Below are 25,922 nucleotides of genomic sequence, written 5' to 3'. Positions count from 1 at the left end.
TAGGAAAACAGCTCACTAGGGAATAAAATGACGAGCACCTTATCATATGATTAGATAAAGCAAAGAAAAGCCAAAGCTCACTACAGTACAAAGTCAGTTGTTCTCAGTCAAAGGTAAAGTAAGAGTCCCGGACATAACTAGATCTGGACGAAGCTCTGCCAAGAGATCGAGGTCATCACTTAGGTATGTTCTAATTCCTTTGATGTATATATATCAAGCAGTATATTCAGAATAATTCCTAGCTACATCATGTTCGAGTGCTTTCCCAAATATATATTCGTTCCTCCTTCGCAGTGATCAAGTTAGGGTGTGCTGGTACTGAAGATGGAGTTGGATAGAATTAGCAGTTTACCAAATGAGGTTACAGAGAAGATTTTGTCACGTTTGCCGCTTAAGGAGGCAGTAAGGACAAGTATTTTATCCACAACGTGGAGGTACAAATCAGAAATGCTTCAAGATCTAGTGTTTGATGACCGGTGTGTCTCGACTCAAAGTCATCCAACCTGCAGCTTTGTGAATATTGTTGATCATGTACTCTTACTTCACACGGGCCCCATACGCAAGTTCAAGCTTTCTCGCAGAGATGAGCTAGCTACTAGAGACATGGACAGATGGATATTGCATCTATCGAGAAACCCTGTCATCAAAGAGATGATACTTGAGATTTGGAAAGGGAATCCCTACAGCGTTCCATCATGTTTGTTTTCTTGTCAAGATATCATTTACTTAGAGTTATACAGGTGTTTGCTAAACCGTCCGCGGTCCACATTCAAAGGCTTCAGGAGTTTGAAGACCCTTGATTTGGAGAATGTTACTATTATCCAAGATGTGTTTGAGAACTTGATTGATTGCAGTCCTCTGCTTGAGATATTGTACTTGCGAAATTGTGATGGTTTCACCAATCTCAAGATTGATGCACCGAAGCTCTGGTTTATTTACATTAAAGGGGTTTTTGAAGATGTCAACCTTGCTAAGACCTCAAATCTTGCTCAAGTTTCAATTCATTTGAATGTCAAGGTCGACCAAAGACGGGGTCCTGGTAGTTCTGGCAATTTTCTCAAGTTTTTTGATCACCAGCCTCATATTCAAAGGCTCACTATAAACAGGAACTTTTTAAAGGTAATGGATTTTCCTGAAAGGTTCATAAATTATTTAACCATCATTGATGTTGCCATTGGAATTTGACCATAATCACTTAGTAATTAGTATGCTATTTTCTTCTTGAACTCTGCTGCAGTATTTGTTTATCGGTGCATTGCCAGAAAAGCTTCCCAAACCATGTCAATATATGAATTTTCTTTCTGTCAACATAAGCTTCGATGATTCGGATGAAATTTCAACTGTACTATGCCTTCTGAGTAGCTCCCCTGCTCTACGAGAACTAGAAATTTTGGTTAGTGTTTTTCTGCCGAGTTAAATATTTCTACTATAAATATTTTAATTAGTTCGACAGCTATTTTGTCAAAACTTCAAGATTTTGATGCTATAAAGCTCTTGTAGGTGGACCCTGAAAAGGGTCACGCTGCTATGGGAGAAGTGAAATCTTGTTTATATGACAACTACGATTGCACACACACTCAATTGCGGCTTGTGAAAATAACCAAGATCTCCTGTGTAAAAGCTCAACTAGATTTCATAAAATTTCTGCTTCTAAGTTCACCTGTGCTTGAGAAAATGACTGTTCAACCTGCTTCTGTAGATGGTTTTTCAAAGCTATTAAAAGATTTACTTCTGTTCAAGCGCGATTCAAAGCGTGCAGAGATAATGGTATTGGACCCATAATTCATCAATGAGAGTTGCAGCAGGTGAGAGGACTTTCTTGCATGAATGTGGGTTTGGAGTACAGTTTGCTACTAGTCTTTATATATGATGTCTATATATATGTCTGTTTGCTGAGACAAGTTTTTGTATTTTCCATCCAAATTTCCAGAGTTTAAGTATCAAGTTTGCATATCAATTGTTCTGCATGTTAATGTTAAGTACATTTTATGTCGATATGCAATTGGGAACAGAATTCATCTAATGAAGAATTTCTTTTAGTTTGAATCTTTGACATACAAATAATTGATGAGAAGTATTTGAATAAATGATGCATGTGAAGTATTGGTATCATATCTTTGATTCATGTCTAATAATTAAAGGCAAACGTCTCCACACGCAGGAGCCGCAGATGCAGAACAATGAACTTGTGTAGCCAAGTCCTGGTCGAACTCGGTTTGGGCCTAAAACCGAGCAGGCTCGACCCTAGTGTGTGTGCCACGTTAATATCGCTCCTTGCTTGGTAAATTCATGGCCAAGACCAATAATATAGCTCAGTGGGATGAGAGGAATTTTCAACCAGTAAAAAGGAGGCAAGATACAGTTTTGGGGGTGCAGTTGCGATCAAATCGATTGGAAATCTCCAGCTTAATTCAGAGATGGATACAAGAAAGGAAAGATAATCATTAGGTGAGAGCCAAATTGAATTACAATTAAACATGGAGATTTAGTACTCGGATTCGAAGCAATAGATTATGAAGGGCCAGCAGTATTAAAGGCTTGCTTGGTAGCACCTGTCGATCTTCATCTTCTGAACTCCTGTAACTGTTCTGGTTTGAGTTAGTGAGTTAGGGTGCAAAAGCTGAAGATGTTGGAATTAGCAATTTGCCAGATGATGTCACGGAAAAGATTGTTATCACATTTGCTATGGAGGCAACAAGAACAAGTGTCTTGTCCGGCAAGTGGAGGTACAAATCGGCTATGCTTCAAGATCTATTGTTTGATGATAAGTGTCTCTCGACTCAAAGCCGTACAACCTTTGTGAACGTTGTTGATCATGTACTCTTACTTCATACTGCCCCCTACGCAAGTTCAAGCTTTATTATATAGATCCTCTAGTACCAACACCGAGTCACGATATTGATCAATGGGTGACTAATCTATAAGAAACTCTATCAAACAGTTCATACTTTATCCATGGACATCGTGTCATTACAACATGCCATCATGTTTGTTCTCTTGCCAAGATATGGTTTGTTTAGAGTTATATAGGTAGGTATTTGCTAAGCCCTCCGTCCACATTCAGAGGCTTCAGGACTTTGAAGTACCTAACCATTTGTGGTTGAAAATTTGATTTCTTGTAGTCCTCTGCTTAAGAGATTAACAGTGCGACATTGTGATGGTTTCACACTTTCACCAATCTCAAGCTTGATGCACTTTGTTACTTTGTCTCAAGTTGTGGGTTGAAAATTTGATTTCTTGTAGTCCCTGCAGCAGAGGTCAAGTTTGTTAGCATGGTTAATGTAAATTTTCTTTTTCAAATCTTATAAATGCACATGCCTGAAAAGGAAGACAGTCTTAGAAATTCAATGCTTGCAATTGAAAACATTTATAGTGCAAATAGCTAAGCCTCGAATTATTTGATAGATAGATGCAAATAACAGTTTACATAATACAAAAAACTCATTTTACACTAGAATACTCACTCTTCAAGCATTGAATAAATGCGCCTCTAGAAATTTCTATTTTCTTCTCCATGGTCATAGTAGCTGCAAAGTAAAACATTAACATTTACAACCTGAAAGGATGTACAATTTTTAGTCAGTAACTTTAATTTGAGGACAAAGGAATCTCTGACAAAGTAACTCTTACTGTAAGCAAAAAAAAGGAACAATCATTGGAAATGGGAAAGAAAAATGAAAGAAAGAAAAAAAGAAAATCAGACGTAAAAAAGACCACCAAGAACTGCTCTAAGAGGCAAGCATTTCAAACATAGTATCAAGAGGAAAGTATTGTGAAAAACATGTATCTATAGCACAATCTCCGATTGAAGCAATACATGTCTACAAAGTTTCCAGAGGCATTGATTGACTAGTAACATATGTGGATAGATCTGTCGTGAAATATCATCGCCCACACCAGTTGAAAGACATTCCTAACCACGATTGTTGTTTGGAAGAAGGACAGGAGGGGAAGGGATTGGGTTAAAGGTGGGGGAGCCCAAGAGAAACCTTTCATTGAATACATTCAAGAAGAATGACCTAAATCGAGGAAATCCCTATCAATGACATGATCTCAGATTCTGAAGGGATAGGCCTTCTAATCCAGCTAGTTATACAGAAATGAATCAAATAGCTAGCTAGGAATTCAGAATCTAGAACTAGTTCTAATTCCACAACCACATCCGAGAAATTCCAGTACTCAAAATTAGATCAAGAGGGAATTAGTATTACAAAAGAATCATATTCACTTCAAATTTAAAGATACAGCATCACGTTTGATATGCTAATATGAACAGTGAAATAGGAACAATAGGATCAAATTAAGCTTGTAGTTAATCTAATCCCCAGGTCTAACAGAAACGGCAGAACAAGTAATCAAGTAAGGTCTCGGTGCAGCCAAAGCAGCAAGAACAACTGCATATATCCACGTACTAGCTAAGAAAGAAGTGAAGCCGAGACTGGCAAGGTCAGTCCTCTTACTTCAAGAGATTGACCAGAAAAGAAATGTTGCAGATGATAACATTTCAAGACTAGTAGATGGGCAAGATGATATCAGGATCCCCATCAATGAATCATTATTGTCCGCTCTTCTCACGAGGAGCCATAATTTGTGCATACTGTGAACTAGTAAATAACTGACTACAATACACAAAGGAAGAAGAAGTTCTTGAGCATCGTGAAACATTAGGATTTCCACGGTGACGAGCAATGTACCATTGCACACATTAGGTTTGTATTTGAAATCAAGCTATTAACGACCATAAACACAGCAATGGCTATACAATATAAGGTTTCGTATTGGACACCGTCGACTTCTCAATACAAAGAACAAAAAACCATTACCTACGGAACCATCTTCCTAATCATATCCACTATCAAATTCAATCACAGAGATACACAATATCATCAAGACAATCCAAATTTCTGGGATGCAACTCATCACAAGCTTGGTGTGTATGATTCGCCAAAAACCCAAACCCAAAATGAGGCATTTGCAGCTAACCCAGTTGCAGAAATCACAGAAACCATAATTCAAATGAAAGAAACACAAGCCAGCAGTCAATGAAATCAAATTACATAACAAAACCATAAACACAGATGAAACCTAACCATGGATCGATCAAATTAGAGATGAAAAGATCCAAAACTCAACGATCAAACCCTAGAATACAAAGAGAAACAAAAGCCCAAGGTGGAGATCGAACCTGGAGATCAGCGATCGATGCAAGAAGAAGAGAGAGTGAAAAATCGAGATGTTAGGTAGTCGCCGTTCTTCGCGTTCTAGAATTTCAGAATCACGCCTGTTCTCCGTCCTGTTTACCAAACGAGGAATTTTCCACGTGGGATTTTTAGTTCCACCAAAATGTCATCTCCCTCATCCAAACAACATTTGAAAAATTCTTAGCGAACGTACCATATAGTTATAGAGTAGTCTAATTAAAATTTAGAGTATTTTAAATTTATCCTCATTTATTAAAATAAAATACCTAAAATATTCTCTTACATATTTAATAATGAGACAATCTTACTATCCACGTGATACTTTTGTCCTGCGTAAGAATCCCTTACAAACATTGTCTTAAATGAATTAAAATAATTCCAAACACAAATATCCGATTAAAGTAAAATCATTCCTGGAATATCTCTTTTTTTTTTCCTAAGCCCAAATAGCCGGGACAGGAATAAAAGGACGAGCATTTTATCGTATGCTTTAGGTAAAGCAAAGAAAAGCCAAAGCATCACACAGTACAAAGTTACAAAAACAGGAGAACAAGAACACTCAAACTGAAGTAAGAGTCCCGGACATTACTAGATCTAGACGTAGCTCTGCCAAGATCCGGGTCATCATCAGTTACGTATGTTCTAGTTCCTTTGATATCAAGCAATATATTCAGATTTCAGAATAATTCCTAGCTAGATCATGTTTGACTGTTCTCCCAAATATACGTTCCTTCCTCCTTTGCAGTGATCAAGTTAGGGTGTGCTGGTACTGAAAATGGAGTTGGATAGAATTAGCAGCTTACCAAATGATGTTACAGAAAAGATTTTGTCAGGTTTGCCACTTAAGGAGGCAGTAAGGACGAGTATTTTATCCAGAAAGTGGAGGTACAAATCGGACATGCTTCAAGCTCTAGTGTTTGATGATGAGTGTCTCGAGACTCAAAGTCATCCAACCTTCAGCTTTGTGAATATTGTTGATCATGTCCTCTTACTCCATAAAGGTCCCATACACAGGTTCCAGCTTTCTTTCAATGGTAAGCTAGCCACTAGGGATATAGATCGATGGATTTTTCACCTATCCAGAAACCCTGTCATCAAAGAGATGATACTCGACAATTTCGAAGGGGACATCTACAACATTCCATCATGTTTGTTTTCTTTTCAAGATATCGTTCATTTAGAGTTATTCAGGTGTTTGCTAAACCCTCCTTCGACATTCAAAGGCTTTGGCAGCTTGAAGAGCCTTGATCTTTGGTCTGTTACTTTGGCCCAAGATGTGTTTGACAACTTGATTGGTTGCAGTCCTCTGCTTAAGATATTGAAATTGCAAAGATGTGATGGTTTCACCAATCTCAAAATTGATGCACCGAAGCTCCTGTTTATTTACATAGTAGGGGACTTTGAAGATTTTAACCTCGTGGATTCCTCAAATCTTGTGGATGCTTCCTTTGATTTGCAGGTCATTGTTGATCAAAGAGGGAATTGTAGTAGTTTTGGGAATTTGCTCAAGTTTTTTGATCACCAGCTGCCTCATATTCAAAGGCTCACAATAAAGAGGAACTTTCTAAAAGTAATGGTTTTGACTGGGAAGTTTCATAAGTGATTTAGTGATCATTGACATTAATTGCCATAGGAATTTGACCATACTCATTAACATGTTGTTAATTTGCTGCTTGCATTCTGCTGCAGTACTTGTCTATTGGTGCCTTGCCAGAGAAGCTCCCTAAACCATGCCAATATCTCAATTTTCTTTCTTTAGACATGAACTTTGACAATCCGGATGAAATTTCAACTGTCTTATGCCTTCTGAGAAGCTCTCCTGCTCTACAAGAACTGAAAATTTTGGTTAGTTTTTTTTTCTGCCGAGTTAAGAATTTCTACCATAAAATATTTTAATTAGTTTTGACAGCTATGTTGTCAAAAACTTCCAGATTTTGATGCTACAGAGCTCTTGTAGGTGGACCCTAAAAAGGATCAATCTGCTGTGGGAGAAGTGGAATCTTGTTTATATGACAACTACAACTGTGCATATACTCAACTGCGGCTTGTGGAAATAACCAAGATCTCTGGTGTAAAAGCTCAACTAGATTTCATCGAATCTCTGCTTCTAAGTTCACCTTTGCTTGAGAGAATGACTGTTCAACCTGCATCTGTCAATGGTTCTTTTAAGCTAGTAAAAGATTTACTTCTGTTTAAGCGTGATTCAAAGGGTGCAGAGATAATGGTTTTGGACCCATAATTCATGAATGAGAGTTGCACCAGGTGAGAGGACTTTCTTGAAGAATTGAATGTAGGCTTGGAGTTGTACAGTTTGCTATTAGTCTTTATGTATGATGTATGTCTGTTTGTTAAGAAAAGTTCTCATGTTTTCTATCCAAATTTCCACCGTCTTAAGTGTGAAATTTGCTTATCAATTGTTTGTTAAGAACATTTTCTTTCGATATGGAAGTTCTGAACAGAATTCATCTTTCTATGGGTTTAAATCTACAACATACAAATAATTGTTGACAAGTAATTGAAGAAATGATGCATGTGAAGTATGGTATCATATCTTTGATTCATATCTAATAATTAATAGCAAACGCCTTCGCATGCAGGAGCTGCAGACGCATGCGGAGGCGCAGCACCAAGAACTTGTAGTTCAGTCCAGGTCGAACTCGGTTTGGGCCAAAAACCGAGCAGGCTCGACCCTGCTTTCTCAAAAAATTACATAATATCACTCCTTGCCTGGTAAATTCATGGCCAAGACCTATAGTATGCTACTAATTCTTGTAATTAAGAGAAATTTTCGACCAGTAGAAAAGGGAGCCAATAAGATATAGTTTTGGGGGTGCGGTTCCGATCAAATTGATTGAAAAAGAGATGGATACAAGAAAGGAAAGAAGATCATTGGGGATTTGAATTACAATTAAACATGGAGATTTAGTACTCGGATTCGAAGTAATAGAAAAAGAAGGGCTAGCAATATTAAAGACGTGCTTGGTATATGTCTGTCGCTCTTCATCATCTTCTAAACTCTTGTAACTGTTCTAGTTTGAGTTAGTGAGTACGTTAGGGTGCAAATGTTGGATAGAATTAGCAATCTGCCGGATGATGTCACAGAAAATATTGTATCACGTTTGCCGCTTAGGGAGGCAACAAGAACAAGTGTCTTGTCCAGCAAGTGGCTATGCTTCAAGATCTAGCGTTTTGATGATAAGTGTCTCTCGACTCAAAGCCGTACAACCTTTGTGAACGTTGCTGATCATGTACTCTTACTTCATATTGGCCCCCTACGCAAGTTCAAGCTTTATTATATAGATCCTCTAGTACCAACACCAAGTCATGATATAGATCGATGGGTGACTCATCGATCAAGAAATTCTATCAAACGGTTAATACTTTATCCGTGGACATCGAGTCGTTACCACATGCCATCATGTTTGTTCTCTTGCCAAGATATGGTTTGCTTAGAGTTATATAGTTGTTTGCTAAGCCCTCCGTCCACATTCAGAGGCTTCAGGAATTTGAAGTACATAACCATTTTCTATGTTACTTTGTCTGAAGCTGTGGTTGAAAATTTGATTTCTTGTAGTCCGCTGCTTAAGAGATAACTGCGAGATATTGTGATGGTTTTGAGATTGGTGCACCAAATCTCGAGTATATTAACATTTTAGGTGTTTTTGAAGACGTTAACCTTGTGAATACCTCTAATCTTGCTTCAATTGATTTGGACATCAAGGTCGACCAAATACGGGGTCTGGGGACTCCTAGCAATTTGGTCAAGGTATTTAATCATCTGCCTCACATTCAAAGGCTCAATTCGGTGGAAAGCTGAAAATATCTTTTTGGCTGAGATGGTGACCCATTCCAGGTGGGGACCGGCTCACATGCATGTTCATTTTCATCGACCCATAGGAAACAGAAAGCCAACAGTATGGGTGGATGAGAATAGAGATTAGAGATTAGAGGTCGAGATTACAGATCAAAATGCTTGTTAATATATATTGGGGCTAGTTAAGCCCCTAATTAGCCTAAAGCCATTATCATTTCTTGTTCAACATCAGTGTCATCATCTTCAACTCTCGATCTGCTGTCTATCGATCACTCCATGGAAACTAAATCTTGTGAGCAGCTTAATATCTTGTTCTTCCCATACATGGCTCAAGGCCACATTATACCCCTCACAGATATAGCCAAATTATTTTCGTCTCGTGGTGTGAAATCGACCATAATAACCACTCCGCTCAATGCACCATTCATTACCAAAGCAACCCAAAGAAGCAAAAGTACTTTGGGATTTGATCAGAAAATTGAACTTATTCTCATAAAGTTCCCATCTGCTGAAGTTGGGTTGCCTGAGGAATGCGAGAGGGCTGATTTGATCACAAAACCAGAGATGGAAGGAAAATTCTTCACAGCCACGCGTTTGCTTGAACCACAGCTCGAGCAGATTTTGGACCAACATCGACCTCATTGCCTTGTTGCTGATTTGTTTTTTCCTTGGGCTACAGATGTTGCTGCCAAATTTGAAATTCCAAGGCTATATTTTCATGCAACCGGATTGTTCCCTTTGTGTGCTGCATTTAGTCTGATGATACATCAACCTCAGAAGAAAGTGCTATCTGAAACTGAACCCATTGTTATTCCTGGTCTCCCAGATGAGATCAAGATGACAGGAAACCAAATGGCGGATTTTTTAAAGCTAGATGATGAAGCAGAACTTAGCAGGTTCTGGAAAGCGGCCTTAGAGTGTGAGAAAAGGAGCTATGGGGTCATTGTTAACAGCTTCTATGAACTTGAACCAGATTATGCTGATCATTACAGGAAGGTGTATGGGAGGAAGACGTGGCATATTGGCCCGGTCTTCCTAATTGACAAGCCAGTAGAAGATATGGCCACTGCTGAGCAACACCAGTGCTTGAAATGGCTTGATTCTAAGAAACCCAATTCGGTTGTATATGTATGTTTCGGAAGCATGATCAACTTCACTGATTGTCAACTCCTAGAAATTGCAGCAGGCCTTGAGGCTTCTGGACAGGACTTCATTTGGGTTGTGAAGAAACAAAAGAAAGAGATAGAAGAGTGGTTGCCTGAAGGATTTGAGAAGAGAATGGAAGGCAAGGGACTGATTATAAGAGATTGGGCTCCTCAAGTGCTGATTCTTGAGCATGAAGCAATAGGAGCTTTTCTCTATCATTGTGGGTGGAACTCATTCCTTGAAGGAGTCTCTGCTGGGATACCGATGATCACCTGGCCGGTGTCTGCTGAAAACTTTTACACGGAGAAGCTAGTGACGCAGATACTCCGCGTTGGGGTCGCTATTGGTGCTGAAAAATGGGTTTCATTTGTGGATGCAAGTTTGAAGAGTGAGGCCAGTGTGAAGAGGGAGGCCATAGAGAAGGCTGTGACAAGAATCATGGAGGGTGATGACGCAGAAGAAATGAGAAACAGAGCTAAAGCGCTTGGAGAGATGGCAAGCAGGGCTGTTGAAGAAGGTGGTTCATCTTTCTCAGATTTAACTTCTCTAATTGAAGAGTTGAGGACCCTTAATGGATCTTGATTTTCTTCGGGACTAAATGGCGAGTGTTATAGTATAAATGTGTTGTAATGGCTATATCATGTAAATGCCTTTCTCTTCCTAGTTTTAGGGGCTCCATGTTTTAAGGAGGACTTTAGGGGTCCTTGCTTTAAGGAGGAATTTAGGTTACATGTTCCTTGTCTTCCACTATATGTAGTCCATTTCTCATCCATGTTATGAGATGAATACAGAATGTAATACTCCATTCTTAGCATCAAAACTCTCTCCATCTCTCAAGTTCTTTTATGTTCATTGTACAACACATTATCAGCATGAGGCTCTAACCCTAGCCTGCTTGCACGCCCCGAAACATCTTGATTGGGACCTCAGATCAAACTCCTTTCTTTATCAAAGTTGTTCATCTCTGTCTCTTCTATCTGACTTCCAGCCCTAGTGGAGTCGTTTGGCGACCTTTACACCATTTAAAGTAGGAGCTGTTCAGCACGCTCGTTTCTGTGCAGATCAGCCTGCTTGCACGCCAAGAAACGTCTTGTTTGGGACCTCTGATCAAAATCCTTCCTTCAAAAAAATTGTTCATCTCTGTCTCTTATATCTGACCTCCAAATTTCAACCCTATTGGAATCGCTTGGAGACCTATACACCATTCGAAGTGGGAACTGTTCAGAAGCAAATCTGCTCCGAGTTTCAACAAGTAAGTTCTAAAGATTAAAGTTCCTGCTTCGCTTTTTCAATTTCTTCATTTGATTCGGGGACTTACAACCTCCTTTCTTCTACCCCCGTTTCTTCTTCATAGGGGAGACCAAAAGCGGAATTGTAGGGATTCACGCTAAACGAACTAAGAGCGTTCGTAATCAATGAACTAAGAGTGTTCATAATATTAGGACTAAGAGCGTCCGCAAGCATCAATTTATGACCAGATTAAAACATCATTGTTTGGTCTAATCCAAATATTCTTGGAAATTGATTTCTTGGTAGCATAGCTAGGAAATCTTATTATTTTAGTTTTCGTGGAAGTTTAGCTCTGAAACTAATATATCTTCTCTTCTTATTTTCAAGATGTCGAATGAACCAAGACTCGACTTTCCCATGCTTGAATCAACGGGCTCGGATTACCATAACTGGGTAAATGATGTTGAGAACCACCTCACTTCAAAGGGAATATTACCCATAATCCAGGCACCTAACCCGGATCTCGTGTTCTTACGAACACCTACAAAGCAAGCTCAAGCAGTCATTTTGATGCGACGTCATATGGAGAAATCACTCAGATTGGAATATATGTCAATCAAAGATGCAAGAGAGTTATGGGTAGCGCTAGAAGAGGACTTTGGCAATGTCTAAGATTCCCTCCTCCCTGACTTGAAGGTTCAATGGAACAATCTGCGCTTCGCCGACTTCAAGCCTGTTGCTAAATATAATTCAAAAGGTCTTCACCTACAATCCCTGTTGAGATTTTGTGGACAACCTGTCACAGAGTAAGAGCTAATTGAGAAAACTCTCTCCACCTTCCCCGTTTCAGCAATTGTGGTCTCAAAGCAATATCGTATCGAGGTCAATGCTGGACGGATCACGAGGTCAGCTTATCAATGTTATGTCTGTAGTTGAGAAACATGATAACATACTCGTGAGGAATTATAATTCAAGGCCCATTGGAACTAAGAGCGTTCATGAGGCGAATTATAATGCACCCAAAAGAGGGCAAGGAGCGGAACCCTAAGAATAAGGGACATGAAGGACGTATGGGTCCATATAACCACCCTGACAAGGAAGGAACCTGCAAGTTTGGTGCAGATACATGTGGTGGCAATGCCACACGTGAGAGAGGATGGCCGCGGTGGTGGCGCCATAGGTCGTGGTGGTGGCACCAACCCTCCTAGGGAACGTCCACAACGTGCACCTCAATTGAAGGGAGGCAACCACAATGATGTGTGTCATCGATGTGGATCAAGTGAGCATTGGTTCAAGCAATGCAAAGCAAGCGAGCTACTAGCTGCAAGATACAGGGTATACAAGAACCTGAGGGAGCAAGAAGTTTACCTTGCAAAAGAAGAAGATGGTGAAGATGTCAATCTCACTATATAGGACTTCAAAGCTGAAGATGAAGTGCACAAGGATGCCACAGACTTTGATTGGAATAGTCCTTTTTTTTTTTTTTTCCAAGAAGTATGTAATGGCAATATGCCTTAGTCAATAAATGACAATTGTATTAACTCTTTCTCATGTGGCGCATCCAATGAAATATGATGTCTAGGAAAGTAATTGAGATATGGTACTTAAGAGAGCCTCGCTCTACCAACATCTCTCACTACTTTCCTGGTCATATTTGATTGGAGTTACCAAATGGATAGAGTGACTACAATTTGTCTAAGTTTGATTTTCAATTTGGATTAGACTTTGGTTAAAGAAACTTTGATGTAATCATTGGCTATTTTTATTAATAAAGTATCGCATTCAATGTCATGGACATATTTTAATTCCAAACTTTATTATTTTTCAGTATGTTTTCCGGAGAGTTGGAATGCCTTGTTGATAGTGGCACCACACATATTATATTGCGACACAGGCAACTATTTCTACGGATGACTCCTAGTCGATCTTCAGTGACTATGATGGCTGGACCATCACAATTGATTCATGGTCGAGGACCAGCTCAATTTATGTTGCCAAATGGCACAAGTATTAATGTCACCGAAGCTCTATATGCTCCTAGGGCTGGAAGAACCCTATTAAGTTTTAAAGTTATAAGAGCCAATGGTTTTCATGTGGAAATACATTGTGAGAATGGACGAGAGTTCATTTGCATCACCTCTAATGACTACGGACATAAACGAGTATTAGAGAAACTTATGTGTCGCTCTAGTGGGTTGTATGCAACCACTATTCGAGTTATTGAATCAAACCATGTCATAAAAGATGACTTATGGGATTTTGACACATATAGGCTTTGGCACGACCGTTTGGGACATCTAGGTCGTGATATGATGATCTGTATATTAAAGACTTCACACGGACATCCATTTTTTCAAAAAGAAAAGAAGTCAGAACCGAAATTCAGTCCAAGGTAGGGCTGGCGCTGCCTACCCCCTGCGGCCCAAAAGTGGTATTGACACCACCAATGCCTCCTTGGTTCATTTTTCTACTTCTAAAGTTAATTGTGACTTCGTGGCTCAACCGGATTCTTCCCTAGTTGCTTCTAAAGCCCATCTTTCGTTTTGCAAAGCCTGCTCTTTAGCAAAATTAGGATCAAGACCATCCTATGCAAAGGACACTAACAAAAATATTCCATTCTTGCAAAGAATCCAAGGTGATATTTGTGGACCTATTCAACCAACTTGCGGACCATTTAGATATTTTATGGTGTTGGTTGATGCATCGATACGCTGGTCACATGTCATGCTCTTATCCACAAGAAATGCAGCGTTTGCTAAACTCCTAGCACAAATCATAAAATTAAGGGCTCACCACCCTGATCATCCTATTAAGTCAATTCGTCTTGATAATGCTAGAGAGTTTACATCAAATTTTTTTGATGATTATTGCATGTCCGTTGGGATTGAGGTTGAACACCCTGTCCCCCATGTTCACACCCAAAATGGTCTCGCAGAAGCTGCCATTAAAAGACTTCAAATGGTTGCTAGAGCATTGGTTATGCGCACCAATCTCCCTGTTTCTGCTTGGGGCTATGCAATATTGCATACAGTTGTGCTTATTCATTTGAGACCCACTGCCACTCAACCCTTTTCTACGTCCTAGATGGTGACTGGGTATGAGCCTGATGTCTCACACTTACGCATATTTGGGTGTGCAGTTTATGTGCTAATTGCGCCGCCACAGCGCACCAAAATGGGTCCTCAAAAACTTAGGCATTTATGTTGGATATGACTCTCCAACCATTATCCGCTACTTAGAACCCTTGACAGGCGATCTATTTACTGCTAGATTTACGGATTGTCACTTTGATGAGACAGTCTTCCCGTCGTTAGGAGGAGATAAGAACTAATGTTCAACAGGAACGACAGGAATTGTCATGGTCTGTCCCCACTTTGTCTCATTTTGATCCCCGAACCGCACAGTCTGAAATTGAAGTGCGGAGAATTCTCGATCTTCAGAACGTAGCAGATTCGATGCCTGATGTGTTTTCTGATATCGCTAAAGTGACAAGATCACATATACTTGCTGCAAACGTGCTTGCAAGGATTGATGTCCCTAAAAATCATGGACATGGCGCCACCCCTAGGGGTATTGAGCATGGCGCCGCCACCACTAATGGTGATAGCAATGTGGCTCAGGCCGGGTTCCCAGCAAGGAAACGTGGGAGGACCAATTTGATGGATTCTTGCAGAAGAAATAAAGCGAGTTTGACATAAAGAGATCCATTAATCATCGATATAAATAAACCGTCTCATGAAGATATTCCGGATTATGGTTATATCCAAGAGATATCATTAGGGGATGCTTCAATGTTAGAACCAATTCCAGAGAATAGGGAGATCTCCATGAATTACACTAGTGTACATGAGACGTTCAATAGAGATTCTATTATCCTTGATCTTGTGTTTGCATACTCTATTGCTCAAGGAATTATAGAACACGATGATATCGAACCTCGCTCCATTGAAGAATGTCAACGAAAAGCAGATTGGCTTAAATGGAAAGATGCGATCCAAGTTGAATTGGATTCACTGACAAAGAGACAGGTATTTGGGCCTATAACGTTGACACCCCCAAGTATAAAACATGTGGGCCATAAATGGGTCTTTGTTAGAAAGCATAATGACAAAAATGAGGTTGTTAGATACAAAGCCCGCCTTGTGGCGCAAGGTTTCTCTCAACACCCTGGAATTGACTACGAGGAGACATATTCTCACGTAATGAATGTTAAAACATTCCGCTACCTTGTCAGTTTGGTAGTTTCTGAAAAAACTTGACATATAGCTTATGGATGTGGTTACAACGTATCGCTATGGGGATCTAGATTCAGAGATACATATGAAGGTTCCAGATGGACTTCAATTACCCAAGTCAAGTGGCTCTAAACCACGGAGCGCGTTTTCACTACTACAAAAAGTTAATCACACAACACTAATCACACAACGGAACAGAAATCATCCGTTGTGTGTTTAAGTAAGCTTTATTGCACAACGGTACTTGTTATATTCCGTTGTGTGAATGCCAACAAAGTGATAACTTTTTTATCAGAACTACATTGCACAACGGATTTAAGTAATGTCTGTCGTCTGAGTCCTAAAAAAATTAGCGGCAGATTTCCCTCCACTTTGGAGCCTTGGTTGCCTCTTGAAATCTGAAATTTGTGCTACTTGATACAACGGTGCTTTATAATTTCCGTTGTGTGATTGAAAACTGAATGCCAAATTTTGAGGACGCTTGATTGAATGTCTTCCACAAGGTAAACCTAGTGCAAGCTGTAGAAATCAGACAACAGAAGTTATACTTTTCTGTTGTGTGAAAGTGGGAACATATAGGCGGCAACATTTTGAGCCAAATTGCTGTATGCGGCAGATTTCCCTCCATGTTTTGACATTTTGATACTCTTACAACAGTTTGTTAGGTTTCTGTTGTGTGAGCAACTTTAGAATTTGTTGGAAGTTTAATTGTTCCTCCCAAGCCACATCGTGTCGAAAGAAAAATGAAACAAATTCTCTCGAGCTCTCTCAGTTGTGAAACCCCGTCTCTCTCCACCACCCCTCCCCACGACTCTCCCAATCGTCTCGAAACCCCTCTCTCTCAGTCTCTCGATCTCTCTTGTCTCAATTTCATGCTCTCTTCTTCTTCAATCTCATCACCCCCTTTCAAACCCCAACCCTAAAATCTTCCTCCCCCGACCACAACCACACCCTGAACGGCGATTCCAACACCCAGCAATGGCCTCCTCCCCCGGCCATTATCGGACTCGGAGCCTCCAACTCCACTCCCCGGGTCGGGTTCTTCCGCCACTCCAACCCCAAACTCGGCGAGCAGCTCCTCTACTTCATCCTTTCTTCCCTCCGTGGCCCAATTCAATCTGCCAAGGTAATAATAACACACCGAATTCCAATCCCTCGATTTTGATGTCGCTCTCTACGTCGTCGTTTTACGTGACACCGCGTTTTTGATGATCTTGCAGGATTTCGATAAGGTCTGGCCAATCTTCGATTCTACGCAATCTCGCGATTTTCGTAAGGTGAAAAAAGCTTGAAGATTGATTCCTTTTTTCCTTTTTCTTTTTTTGATGCTTTGGTTTTGGTGCTTGTTGAATTAGGCATTGTGTTGGTGTTTGAAATTTTGGTGTGATTTTTGGTTGTGAAGGTTGTGCAAGGGATTTTTAGCGAGCTCGAATCGCAAGGGGCGCTTCCCAGGAGCAATTCGAGGGTTTCATCACTTGCTACATGTTGTGGACCGAGGTTGGTTGATGATTTATTTCTCCTGTTATTGTTTTTTTTTTTTTTTTACCGTTTTCGTAGTTAGTTCATTCGGTTTTTGAGTGGAATGGAGCTTGTTTATGAGTAGAAAGTCTGAAATCTACCGATAAAGTGAGGTTGTAGTTTTGTTTAATCCAGAAATGACTGCTAAATTAAAGCAGGGAAATGTAGCTATGTGTAAGAACAGAATTTGTTTTCTTCTCAATCAACCAATTTATGGCATTAGAATTGAAAGTTCGGTGCTTTATGAGTGTTGACGTGTCTGCCCAGACCAATACCTAATGAAAGTTCCAATGTGGTCAAAAAACTGTTTGGATTTGGATCCTTTTTAAGTTTTTCACTGATTAACTGGTGTGTGTATCGTGTTTGAATTGAGATGATTTCCGCGGCGATTGCGATTCTCACCAGATCTAAAATATGTGTTTGTGGCTCAGATGACAGAACAGTGCTTGAGATCTTGCGCAACAACTCAAAGTTGGAGGCCCTTTATGCGGTACTGTATTTCTTGTTCAGATAAAGATTCCAATTGGTTGTTTTGATCATATTGTTCATTACCATTTGTGTTCATAAAGTTAAAATAGTATGTAAAATCTATATTCATGGGTCTCTATGGTTCTTATACTTTGCTTCCCTTGCCTTCTGATTATTTTGTGATCTCTATGCGTTCTCCAAGTTTCTGTTACTTCTACAGTTCTACTGCTATTGAGAGGATTTGCATGGCTTGTTCACGGGCTCTAGTTTTTCCTTGTGCTTTGATGTTGTTTAGATTAATTTTTTAAGTATTAATGTTGCCATTTTTATGGCCTTCCACTTCATGCACTACCTTGAATCATGCTGCCATTTTTGCTTATGCTTTTACCATCTGCAGTAATGCCGTGTATAACATAACATATGTTATATTCGATTAAATTGTCTATTTTTATTACAGAGTGTACATATTTGGTTTGTGTTGAATAGCATTATTCCGCTCATTATTGTAATTTGCATTAAAGCATTCAGTTTTAATTGAAACCTTTCATTTATAGATGACGGCACATCGAGCCTTTCAGTTCTGCAAGCAATACAAACGAACTACGGAGTTTCGAAGGTTATGTGAAATCATCAGGAATCATCTGGCTAATCTGAACAAGTATAGAGATCAAAGAGACCGACCTGACCTATCTGCACCTGAGAGCTTGCAACTGTATCTTGATACTAGATTTGAGCAGCTGAAGATAGCTACTGAACTTGAACTGTGGCAGGTGTCTGAATTCTTTTTGAGTATATTTTTTATGTGTTCATTTTGTCGACAAAGTGCAAAATATGTCCATTTCTATCTCTTAATCCTTTTGCCATTATGCTATCTGTAGGAAGCGTTCCGCTCTGTTGAAGATATTCATGGATTGATGTGCATGGTTAAGAAAACCCCTAAACCATCGTTGATGGTGGTTTACTATGCGAAGCTCACAGAAATTTTTTGGATTTCTGCTAGCCACCTTAATCATGCTTATGCATGGTTCAAGCTATTCTCGCTTCAGAAAAGCTTTAACAAAAACTTAAGCCAGAAGGATTTGCAGTTAATAGCATCATCTGTTGTCAAGCTTGGGTCATAGACAATTATTACATTTTTAAGGAGGTATTATGGTTTAATATAACCTGGGTCAAGCTTCTTAAGGTGCTGTTAGTTGATCATCAACTATTTATGAATCAAATTATATTCAGGCCACCTTTTTCGATATTTTGAAATTCATATATCATTTTCCATAAACCTTGGCACTTATTAATATTGGTGTGAATGAACGACTGTTTTTCTGGGCTAGTCATGATGCTTATCCAAAACTAGTATTTACTAATAATGGCTTGCAAATTGAAATTTTGTGCTTCTTTGGAAATGCTGTCTTTTTTTTAATTGTTTTTTCAGTATGGTCTTATTTGTTTTTGTGTTTTCAGGTCTCCAAAGGTGTCTTGAGCTGTGCAACCCAGGAAGTAAAGGATCTCTTCCATCTCCTGGAGCATGAATTTCTACCTCTCGACCTTGCTGTAAAGATACAACCACTGTTGACTAAAATCTCAAAATTTGGGGGTAAGCTGGCTTCAGCTTCTTCTGTTCCTGAAGTGCAACTGTCTCAATATGTTCCTGCACTTGAAAAGCTTGGTACTTTGAGGTTGCTCCAGCAGGTGAGTTGATTTTGTACTTAACTATACCTCTTGTTTGCATAAATTCTGAATGGATTTTATTAGGCGTTTATCCACCCAACTGTTGACGTGGCAGAAATTATCAGGCGTTGGACACATGCTTTACAGCGTATTCATAAACAGTCACTTCATATGGTAAGCTCTTGGAATTATGTTTTTGATTTTGTTGGGAAAATGATTTGAAAGATTGCATTCTTTTAGTCGTGCTTATATGCTGACTTGGGTCTACAACCTCTCAGTAATTGAATCTGTATTGTGCAAATGGTAATTTGTAGGCAAAAGCTAATGAGGGAGAGGGTCCAGAAATTCTAAGAAGTGCGCATGAAGGCAGTTCAAGTGGTCATGCCGAGTCATTAGCTGCAACACTAGCTGAACATCAGCAGCACTTGGTTAGCTTTCAGGTAAGCTTATGCTTTAACTGAACTGGTTATGGCTAAAGTGCTTCCAGCTTCTCAGTTTGGACTTATGTAGAAGTTAGAACCAATTCTTGTCTAACATGGTAGACATCTAACATAAACTTGTAATGAAGTTGTTATTCATTTGAATATTCATATATGACATTAAATTAAGTATTTCAATTTGAGTTATTTTTGTTGGTATGAGGGGATGTGGGATAGTGAATCCTAGTATGCTTGGACTCCTAGAACTGAATAGACATCGTAAGGCAGGCAATTATGAAATTGAGACACAAGTGGTGGATACGCCTTCTAGAATTCCCGCGATGCAAAATTCATTTTTCTTGAATGTCCTTGTATAATCATCTGATGCCGTGCTGAGATTTTCCAATTGTAACTTGTATAGGTCCTCATTAATCAACTGAAGGAAGTTGCTCCAGCAATACAAAAGTCAATATTAGAATGTACAGATAAAGTAGATAGCATTTCCTCTAATCTGCCTCCAATGACTAAGCATCCTGGCCAGATGGAGAAGGTAACAATCAAGGCACTATGAAAGCTCGTTCTGTGTAAGCACAGTTGTCATCTTATTTTGTTAATCATAAATTGCTTTCTTCCTTTAGGGACTTGCCTCACTACTGAGGAGTGCCTGCTAGATAAAACCAGGAACCTAATTTGACGAAGGAGTAAATAAAGGATCAACTTAAGGCATATCTTGGAGTGACGAAGATTTTTGTAGAAGCGAATGCTCTTGTTTGGTGCATTATCTTGTTACTTGAATGTATTGATGCTTGAATAATGGTACTTGAATGATATATATGGATTAGAGTATTGTTTATATGGTAATATATTGAGCATTATTCTGGACAAACATTTATATCGATATTCTTCTTGTTGTTCAAGGGTTTGTCATACAACACAATACAAAACAATGTGTTGTATGAATGTAAAAGAGTTCAAAATTGAGGCTTCTCCTACAACAGTCACTAGTTGGTACCCAATTGATTACAGTATTCACACAACGGATAACCAAATATAGTTGTTGTGTGAACTAACAACCAACAACAAAAGAAAACAAAATTCTGTTGTGTGAGATTCATAACACACAACAGAAATAAAATGATCACTGTTGTCTGAGTAATCAACAGACAAGGGAGATCATTTTACTTCAGTTGTGTGTTACTTACCTCAGACAACAAATATTAAGTTATATCCGTTGTCTGTTAGTAGTCTCAGACAACAAATAATGAGTTATATCCGTTGTGTGTTATGAATCTCAGACAACAAAGAATGAGTTATATCCGTTGTGTGTTATGAATCTCAGACAACAAAGAATAAGTCATACCTGTTGTGTGTTATGTATTTCAGACAACAGCAAAATTTCATCTTCTGTTGTCTGAATGTGCCAAGGCATCGCCGCGCATGCCATGCCAGGCACATGCTGCGCAGAACTCACACAACGGAAATAGGTATTTCTGTTGAGCAAACTATTATCACACAACGGTGAAATCACCGTTGTCTGATTTTTCAATCACACAACACTCACTTAGACCACGGTGAGCTTGGTCATCACACAACACAAATCCATCGTCGTCTGATGACCTTTTTGTAGTAGTGTTTCTATAAAATTGGAACGCTCACTATATGGATTGAAACAATCCGGACGGATGTGGTATAACCGTCAAATTGACTACTTGATTGGGAAGGGATATGTCAACAATGAAATATGCCCATGCGTGTTTATAAAAAAGGACAAGTTCCGGATTTGCAATTGTAGCAGTTTATGTCGACGACATGGGCCTAATTGGAACCCTAGATGAGTTAAAGAAAACTGCTAAATACTTGAAATCTGAACTTGAGATGAAAGATTTTGGGAAAACATGGTTTTGTCTCGGAGTAGAACTCGAGCACCGTAATGATGGGATTATGATCCATTAGTCTGCATATTCTCGAAAATTACTAAGGCGCTTTAATGAAGATAAAGCAAAGCCTGTGAGTACTCCCATGATCAGCCGAAGTCTTGAGCTCAGAAAAGATCCGTTTCGTCCACGGGATGAGTACAAAGAATTGTTAGAGGCAGAAGTGCCCTACCTAAGTGCAATAGGCGCATTATTGTACTTAACTCAATGCACAAGACCGAATATCTCATTCGCAGTAAACTTGTTAGCTCAACATAGCTTTGCGCCAACACGCCGCCATTGGATTGGTATAAAGACAATCTTTCGATACTTGAGAGGTATGATTGATATGGGCTTATTTTATCCCTACAGAGAGAAGTGAAATAACGGAAGTATGGGATCGGACCCCATAAGGCAGAATGCCACCTTCCGTAACGTAGATGGTGGCACTGCCGTCCGTGGTGGCCAACGTCCTCCTCCTCCCCTCCATCAAAATGACAACGATGTCTTGATGGGTTTTGCTGATGCAGGGTATCTCTCTCTGACCCTCACAAAGGTCGCTCCCAAATAGGTTATGTCTTTACCATAGGAAGCACTGCGATATCTTGGAGGTCTACAAAGCAGACCCTTGTTGCTACTTCCTCAAATCATGCAGAGATTATTGCTCTACATGAAGTTATGCATGAATGCATATGGCTAAGGTCTGTAATTAGACATGTTCGAGGAACTTGTCGTTTGAAGTCTACCTCAAATGAACCTACATGCATTTACGAGGATAATGCTGCCTGTATTGAGCAAATGAAATTAGGTTTTATTAAGGGCGACAATACCAAGCATATATCTCCTAAATTCTTCTACAATCAGCTACAACAAGCACTTCTAAATATTGAAGTAAATCAGATCAGATTAGAGGATAATGTAGTAGAATTATTTACTAAGTCATTACCAAAATCCCCTTTCGAGAAACATGTGAAGAGTATCGGATTGAGAAAGTTATCCGAACTCCCATGATTATATTTTCAGGGGGAGTTGAAATCAGGGGGAGTATCCAGAAGCATACCCACTTGACCCCGTGTACTCTTTTGTCCTTCGTCCAGGGTTATTTTGTCCCACTGGGTTTTGTTACCTGGCAAGGTTTTAACGAGGCACATCTTTAGCATGGTCACTCCACTTATACTACATCCTGAAGATGTTTTGATTCAACATATATGCATTTGCTCATATTTTCCCTTCGACCAAGGGTTTTTCCCACTGGGTTTACCGGGCAAGGTTTTGGTGTAGAAAAATCTAAATGCATCCCCCTCGTCGACATACTACCTACTTCTGATGCTGATAAGAAGACTCCATTTATCTCTGAAGCTGTGATATTACTACTCCACACTCATGCGCGTTGTGCTCTTTTTCTCCTTTGACCAAGGTTGTTTTTTCCCACAGGGTTTTTATTACTTGGCAAGGTTTTTAATGAGGCAACTTAGAAGCGCACGGCCTAGGCAACACTATTGACATGAAATATCCAAGGGGGAGTGTTATAGTATAAATGTGTTGTAATGGCTATATCATGTAAATGCCTTTCTCTTCCTAGTTTTAGGGGTTCCATGTTTTAAGGAGGACTTTAGGGGTCCTTGTTTTAAGGAGGACTTTAGGTTACATGTTCCTTGTCTTCCACTATATGTAGTCCATTTCTCATCCATGTTATGAGATGAATACAGAACATATTACACTCCATTCTTAGCATCAAAACTCTCTCCATCTCTCAAGTTCTTTTATGTTCATTCTACAACAGCGAGAAAGAAACATTGCCCCTAGTAATCCTCTGCTACCCACTGCAACTAAATCATCACCTCCCCAAGTTTTTAAATTGTTGTTTGGCAATTATCCTAGCGTTGGTTTATTGAAAAATAAGATATAGTTTCTCCAACAACAAGAAACAGCATTGTGATTTAACAACTCCTACAATGGTTATAATTATAAACAAATTGGTAAAAAATTGTAAAACACTTTACACAAATTTCATTTAGAAAAATTTTATGGTACCGATACATCAAATACACTTAGTTAAATATAGAGGTAAACTAATTTGATACAAAAGTGAAGTAGTCACAGACTAGCGTACTAATTTGTGAAGTCAATCTACATATCAAATTTTATTGTACTTCATGATTTGATGTTGTGGACCTTTCTGAATGCCTGCCAAAATGATTAGAGGAGTTATCTTTGGAGAATTGAAGTCATGTCGGATAAGGATTACAATTTCACATTTACTCAACTGTGACTTGCTGAATTAGATATCATCAAATCTCTACTTTTAAGTCCACTGGTTCTTGAGAGAATGACCATTAATCTTCAGAACTAGCATGTGAAAGATTTGCTTCGGTTTAGGCGCTCGTCAATATAGGGGTCATCATGGGCCGGGCTAGGGCAGGCCTTACTCTAAATTTTAGGGCTTAGGGTCGAGCCAGGCGGAGCCTAGTTAAAGTCAACAAAACTTAGGGCCGGATAGGGTTGGGCCGGGGCTTAAATATGCTAACCCTTACCCACTCGAAAAGGCCCGAGTCACTAGGGCCGAAAGGGCCGGCCCTCCGAATAGGGCGAAATAGGGCCGAAATGGGCCTTAATTTGTTTAACAAAAAGAAATATATTACTTTTGTTTTTTAGCTCAAAATGTGGCTTAATGGTTATATAGGTAATACAAGACTGATTATTTTTTGTGGATCATATTTAATATAAATATATATATTGGAATTAACTTGTAAGTTATAACATTTATAAATATTAGTTAAGATGGTTATATTCAAGTAACTATCACTCTAAACCACTCAAAATTAATTCTTGTTTAACATAGGAAACAAAAATTAGAGAAAATAAAGCTTAGGAAATCAATTACAAAAAATAGATAAGTTGTATGTTATAGACTAAAGAGAAACATATTTAAAAAATAGAAAAAATAGAAAATTATTAGGGCTTAATTGGATGGGCTTAAAGGGTCGGGCCGGGCTTCATTTGCATGACCTTTACTGACTTGATACACATTTACGCAAGCGTACGTATCGTTGTCAAGATAGGGAAATATTGTGCTCAAAATTAACGTACCACGGGGATTAGTGGCTAACCCACAATCCTTGAGTGGTCGGAACTAAAGTCACTAAGCAAACAAATGCAAAAGAAAAAGATAAAAAATAAAAATGCTAATCTAAGGCACCAAGCCTTAGCAATGCTCGGCTTTGGTTTTCACCCAAGCCTAATCAAAACTAAGAGCCTAGTGATGACTATTTACAATGAGGTATAAATTCAATATTTTGAGAGTTGATTTTAGGTTAACAAAAAGTAATGAAATGTAAATCAATTAATAAAAATGCAAAGAAATTAATAAAAGTGTAAACCAAATAGATGGGAATGTCGGGTGCTAGGGAGGCTCCTTCACCCAAATTCTATGTGTTGGAAGCTAATATAATGTAGATGCAAATCTCCTACTTTGGCGGTAGTCGTATCAAAGGCAGTTCAAGGCTCAAGGACCGAAATTCCCTTTCATGGTATTTCTATTCCGGTTCAAGGGTCGTAGGGACTCACTTGACATGAATTAGAACCTGTTCAAGGGTCCCTAATTCACATCAAGAGGCGTCGACATCGAGGAATTAGACTACTAAGTGACCCGCCCGCGCAATCACGCAACGGGTGTAAATCACCATGCTTATAACCCCTCGAATACGAAATTGAAGGTTTCTAGCTTAGGAATTAGAGGGGGTCAAGCCTCTAACTCCGTCTTAGCCATGCTCAAAATACACACCCTAGAGTTGACTAGGCTCCTAGACATGCATTTTAACCCAACAAAAATAGATATAAGCATCCATCATATGAAAATTGCATCATTACATTAAATTAAATATCTTTTACACAAAATTTGGGTTAGGGACACAACCCTAACCACCAACAAGAAAATTACTCACAACCCATAATTATGAACAACAAAGATACAAAATTCAAAGGGAAAAGAGTATAGAAGTGTAGGAGAAAACAAAGATAGTCACAAATAGCTATGAAGCTAGCATGATTAGTCTTGACTTACAACCCCACAAAATACCCAAATCTTGAATCTTGTGGAGATTGAACCCTTAATGAATTCTTTGAAGCTTTGGGTGAGTAAATCCTTCAAATCTCTAAAATAAAACTAAAGAAAATATGAAAAAATGGTGGAGAAAGATGGGGAAGTGAACAGCCCAAAGGGCTGCCTCTGTTTTGTGGTGGTGCAGCTACTGCAGAAAGGGTGTCTTTCGTAGGGTTCTCTCCCAGTCAAATGATGAATCCATCAATTAAAA

General features: G+C 39.1%; 4 protein-coding genes and 1 long non-coding RNA gene across 10 annotated transcripts; 4 read left to right on the top strand and 1 right to left on the bottom strand.

Annotated features, from left to right (window-relative positions):
* Positions 1 to 35: 35 nt before the first annotated feature.
* On the top strand, positions 36 to 3,121 carry LOC112170414 (F-box/FBD/LRR-repeat protein At1g13570). Of its 4 annotated transcripts, XR_002925092.2 has the most exons (6): positions 36 to 183; positions 295 to 1,119; positions 1,238 to 1,393; positions 1,501 to 1,614; positions 1,700 to 1,805; positions 2,162 to 3,121. XR_002925092.2 is itself a non-coding variant. In XM_024307701.2 (5 exons), exons 2-4 carry the CDS (start codon positions 325 to 327, stop codon positions 1,780 to 1,782), a joined length of 1,233 nt encoding a protein of 410 aa, XP_024163469.1. In that variant the 5' UTR covers positions 36 to 183; positions 295 to 324; the 3' UTR covers positions 1,783 to 1,805; positions 2,162 to 3,121. The 4 variants fall into 4 exon arrangements, 3 of the variants coding, with proteins under 3 accessions (XP_024163469.1, XP_024163470.1, XP_040364632.1); XM_024307701.2 differs by having other exon boundaries at positions 1,501 to 1,805; XM_024307702.2 differs by lacking the exon at positions 2,162 to 3,121 and having other exon boundaries at positions 1,700 to 2,040.
* Positions 2,878 to 5,383, bottom strand: LOC112170417. The gene is made up of 3 exons (XR_002925093.2): positions 5,186 to 5,383; positions 3,465 to 3,556; positions 2,878 to 3,246 (listed from the first exon to the last, which is right to left on the bottom strand). It is a non-coding gene; the product is annotated as an uncharacterized LOC112170417 (long non-coding RNA).
* Positions 5,384 to 5,673: 290 nt separating this feature from the next.
* On the top strand, positions 5,674 to 8,496 carry LOC112170413 (F-box/FBD/LRR-repeat protein At1g13570). 3 transcript variants are annotated; one of them, XM_040508699.1, is made up of 4 exons: positions 5,677 to 6,771; positions 6,891 to 7,046; positions 7,159 to 7,463; positions 7,799 to 8,496. In XM_040508699.1, the coding sequence occupies exons 1-3, from the start codon at positions 5,977 to 5,979 to the stop codon at positions 7,438 to 7,440; spliced, it is 1,233 nt and encodes a 410-aa protein (XP_040364633.1). In that variant the 5' UTR covers positions 5,677 to 5,976; the 3' UTR covers positions 7,441 to 7,463; positions 7,799 to 8,496. The 3 variants fall into 3 exon arrangements, with proteins under 3 accessions (XP_040364634.1, XP_040364633.1, XP_024163464.1); XM_024307696.2 differs by lacking the exon at positions 7,799 to 8,496 and having other exon boundaries at positions 5,678 to 5,836; positions 5,947 to 6,771; positions 7,159 to 7,615; XM_040508700.1 differs by lacking the exon at positions 7,799 to 8,496 and having other exon boundaries at positions 5,674 to 6,771; positions 7,133 to 7,615.
* A 701-nt stretch (positions 8,497 to 9,197) lies between these two features.
* Positions 9,198 to 10,981, top strand: LOC112170407 (UDP-glucose flavonoid 3-O-glucosyltransferase 7). The gene has a single exon (XM_024307681.2). It carries the CDS (start codon positions 9,292 to 9,294, stop codon positions 10,741 to 10,743), a length of 1,452 nt encoding a protein of 483 aa, XP_024163449.1. The 5' UTR covers positions 9,198 to 9,291; the 3' UTR covers positions 10,744 to 10,981.
* Positions 10,982 to 17,577: 6,596 nt separating this feature from the next.
* Positions 17,578 to 18,748, top strand: LOC112170416 (eukaryotic translation initiation factor 3 subunit A). The gene is made up of 3 exons (XM_024307704.2): positions 17,578 to 17,634; positions 18,167 to 18,382; positions 18,491 to 18,748. The coding sequence occupies exons 2-3, from the start codon at positions 18,167 to 18,169 to the stop codon at positions 18,731 to 18,733; spliced, it is 459 nt and encodes a 152-aa protein (XP_024163472.1). The 5' UTR covers positions 17,578 to 17,634; the 3' UTR covers positions 18,734 to 18,748.
* Positions 18,749 to 25,922: the final 7,174 nt, after the last annotated feature.

This window comes from Rosa chinensis, chromosome 6, assembly GCF_002994745.2.
Source record: "Rosa chinensis cultivar Old Blush chromosome 6, RchiOBHm-V2, whole genome shotgun sequence".
NCBI lineage: Eukaryota > Viridiplantae > Streptophyta > Magnoliopsida > Rosales > Rosaceae > Rosa > Rosa chinensis.
This window is presented reverse-complemented; position numbering and strand designations above follow the sequence as displayed.

What these genes read in the sequence shown, in the direction of transcription:
- LOC112170414 (XM_024307701.2), top strand. Translation starts at nt 325, where the DNA reads ATGGAGTTGGATAGAATTAGCAGTTTACCAAATGAGGTTACAGAGAAG. An exon ending in TAAACAGGAACTTTTTAAAG is followed by an intron (nt 1,120 to 1,237) that starts GTAATGGATTTT and finishes ACTCTGCTGCAG; the next exon opens with TATTTGTTTATCGGTGCATT. An exon ending in TACGAGAACTAGAAATTTTG is followed by an intron (nt 1,394 to 1,500) that starts GTTAGTGTTTTT and finishes AAGCTCTTGTAG; the next exon opens with GTGGACCCTGAAAAGGGTCA.
- LOC112170413 (XM_040508699.1), top strand. Translation starts at nt 5,977, where the DNA reads ATGGAGTTGGATAGAATTAGCAGCTTACCAAATGATGTTACAGAAAAG. An exon ending in TAAAGAGGAACTTTCTAAAA is followed by an intron (nt 6,772 to 6,890) that starts GTAATGGTTTTG and finishes ATTCTGCTGCAG; the next exon opens with TACTTGTCTATTGGTGCCTT. An exon ending in TACAAGAACTGAAAATTTTG is followed by an intron (nt 7,047 to 7,158) that starts GTTAGTTTTTTT and finishes GAGCTCTTGTAG; the next exon opens with GTGGACCCTAAAAAGGATCA.
- LOC112170416 (XM_024307704.2), top strand. Translation starts at nt 18,167, where the DNA reads ATGACGGCACATCGAGCCTTTCAGTTCTGCAAGCAATACAAACGAACT. An exon ending in CTGAACTTGAACTGTGGCAG is followed by an intron (nt 18,383 to 18,490) that starts GTGTCTGAATTC and finishes TGCTATCTGTAG; the next exon opens with GAAGCGTTCCGCTCTGTTGA.
- LOC112170407 (XM_024307681.2), top strand. Translation starts at nt 9,292, where the DNA reads ATGGAAACTAAATCTTGTGAGCAGCTTAATATCTTGTTCTTCCCATAC.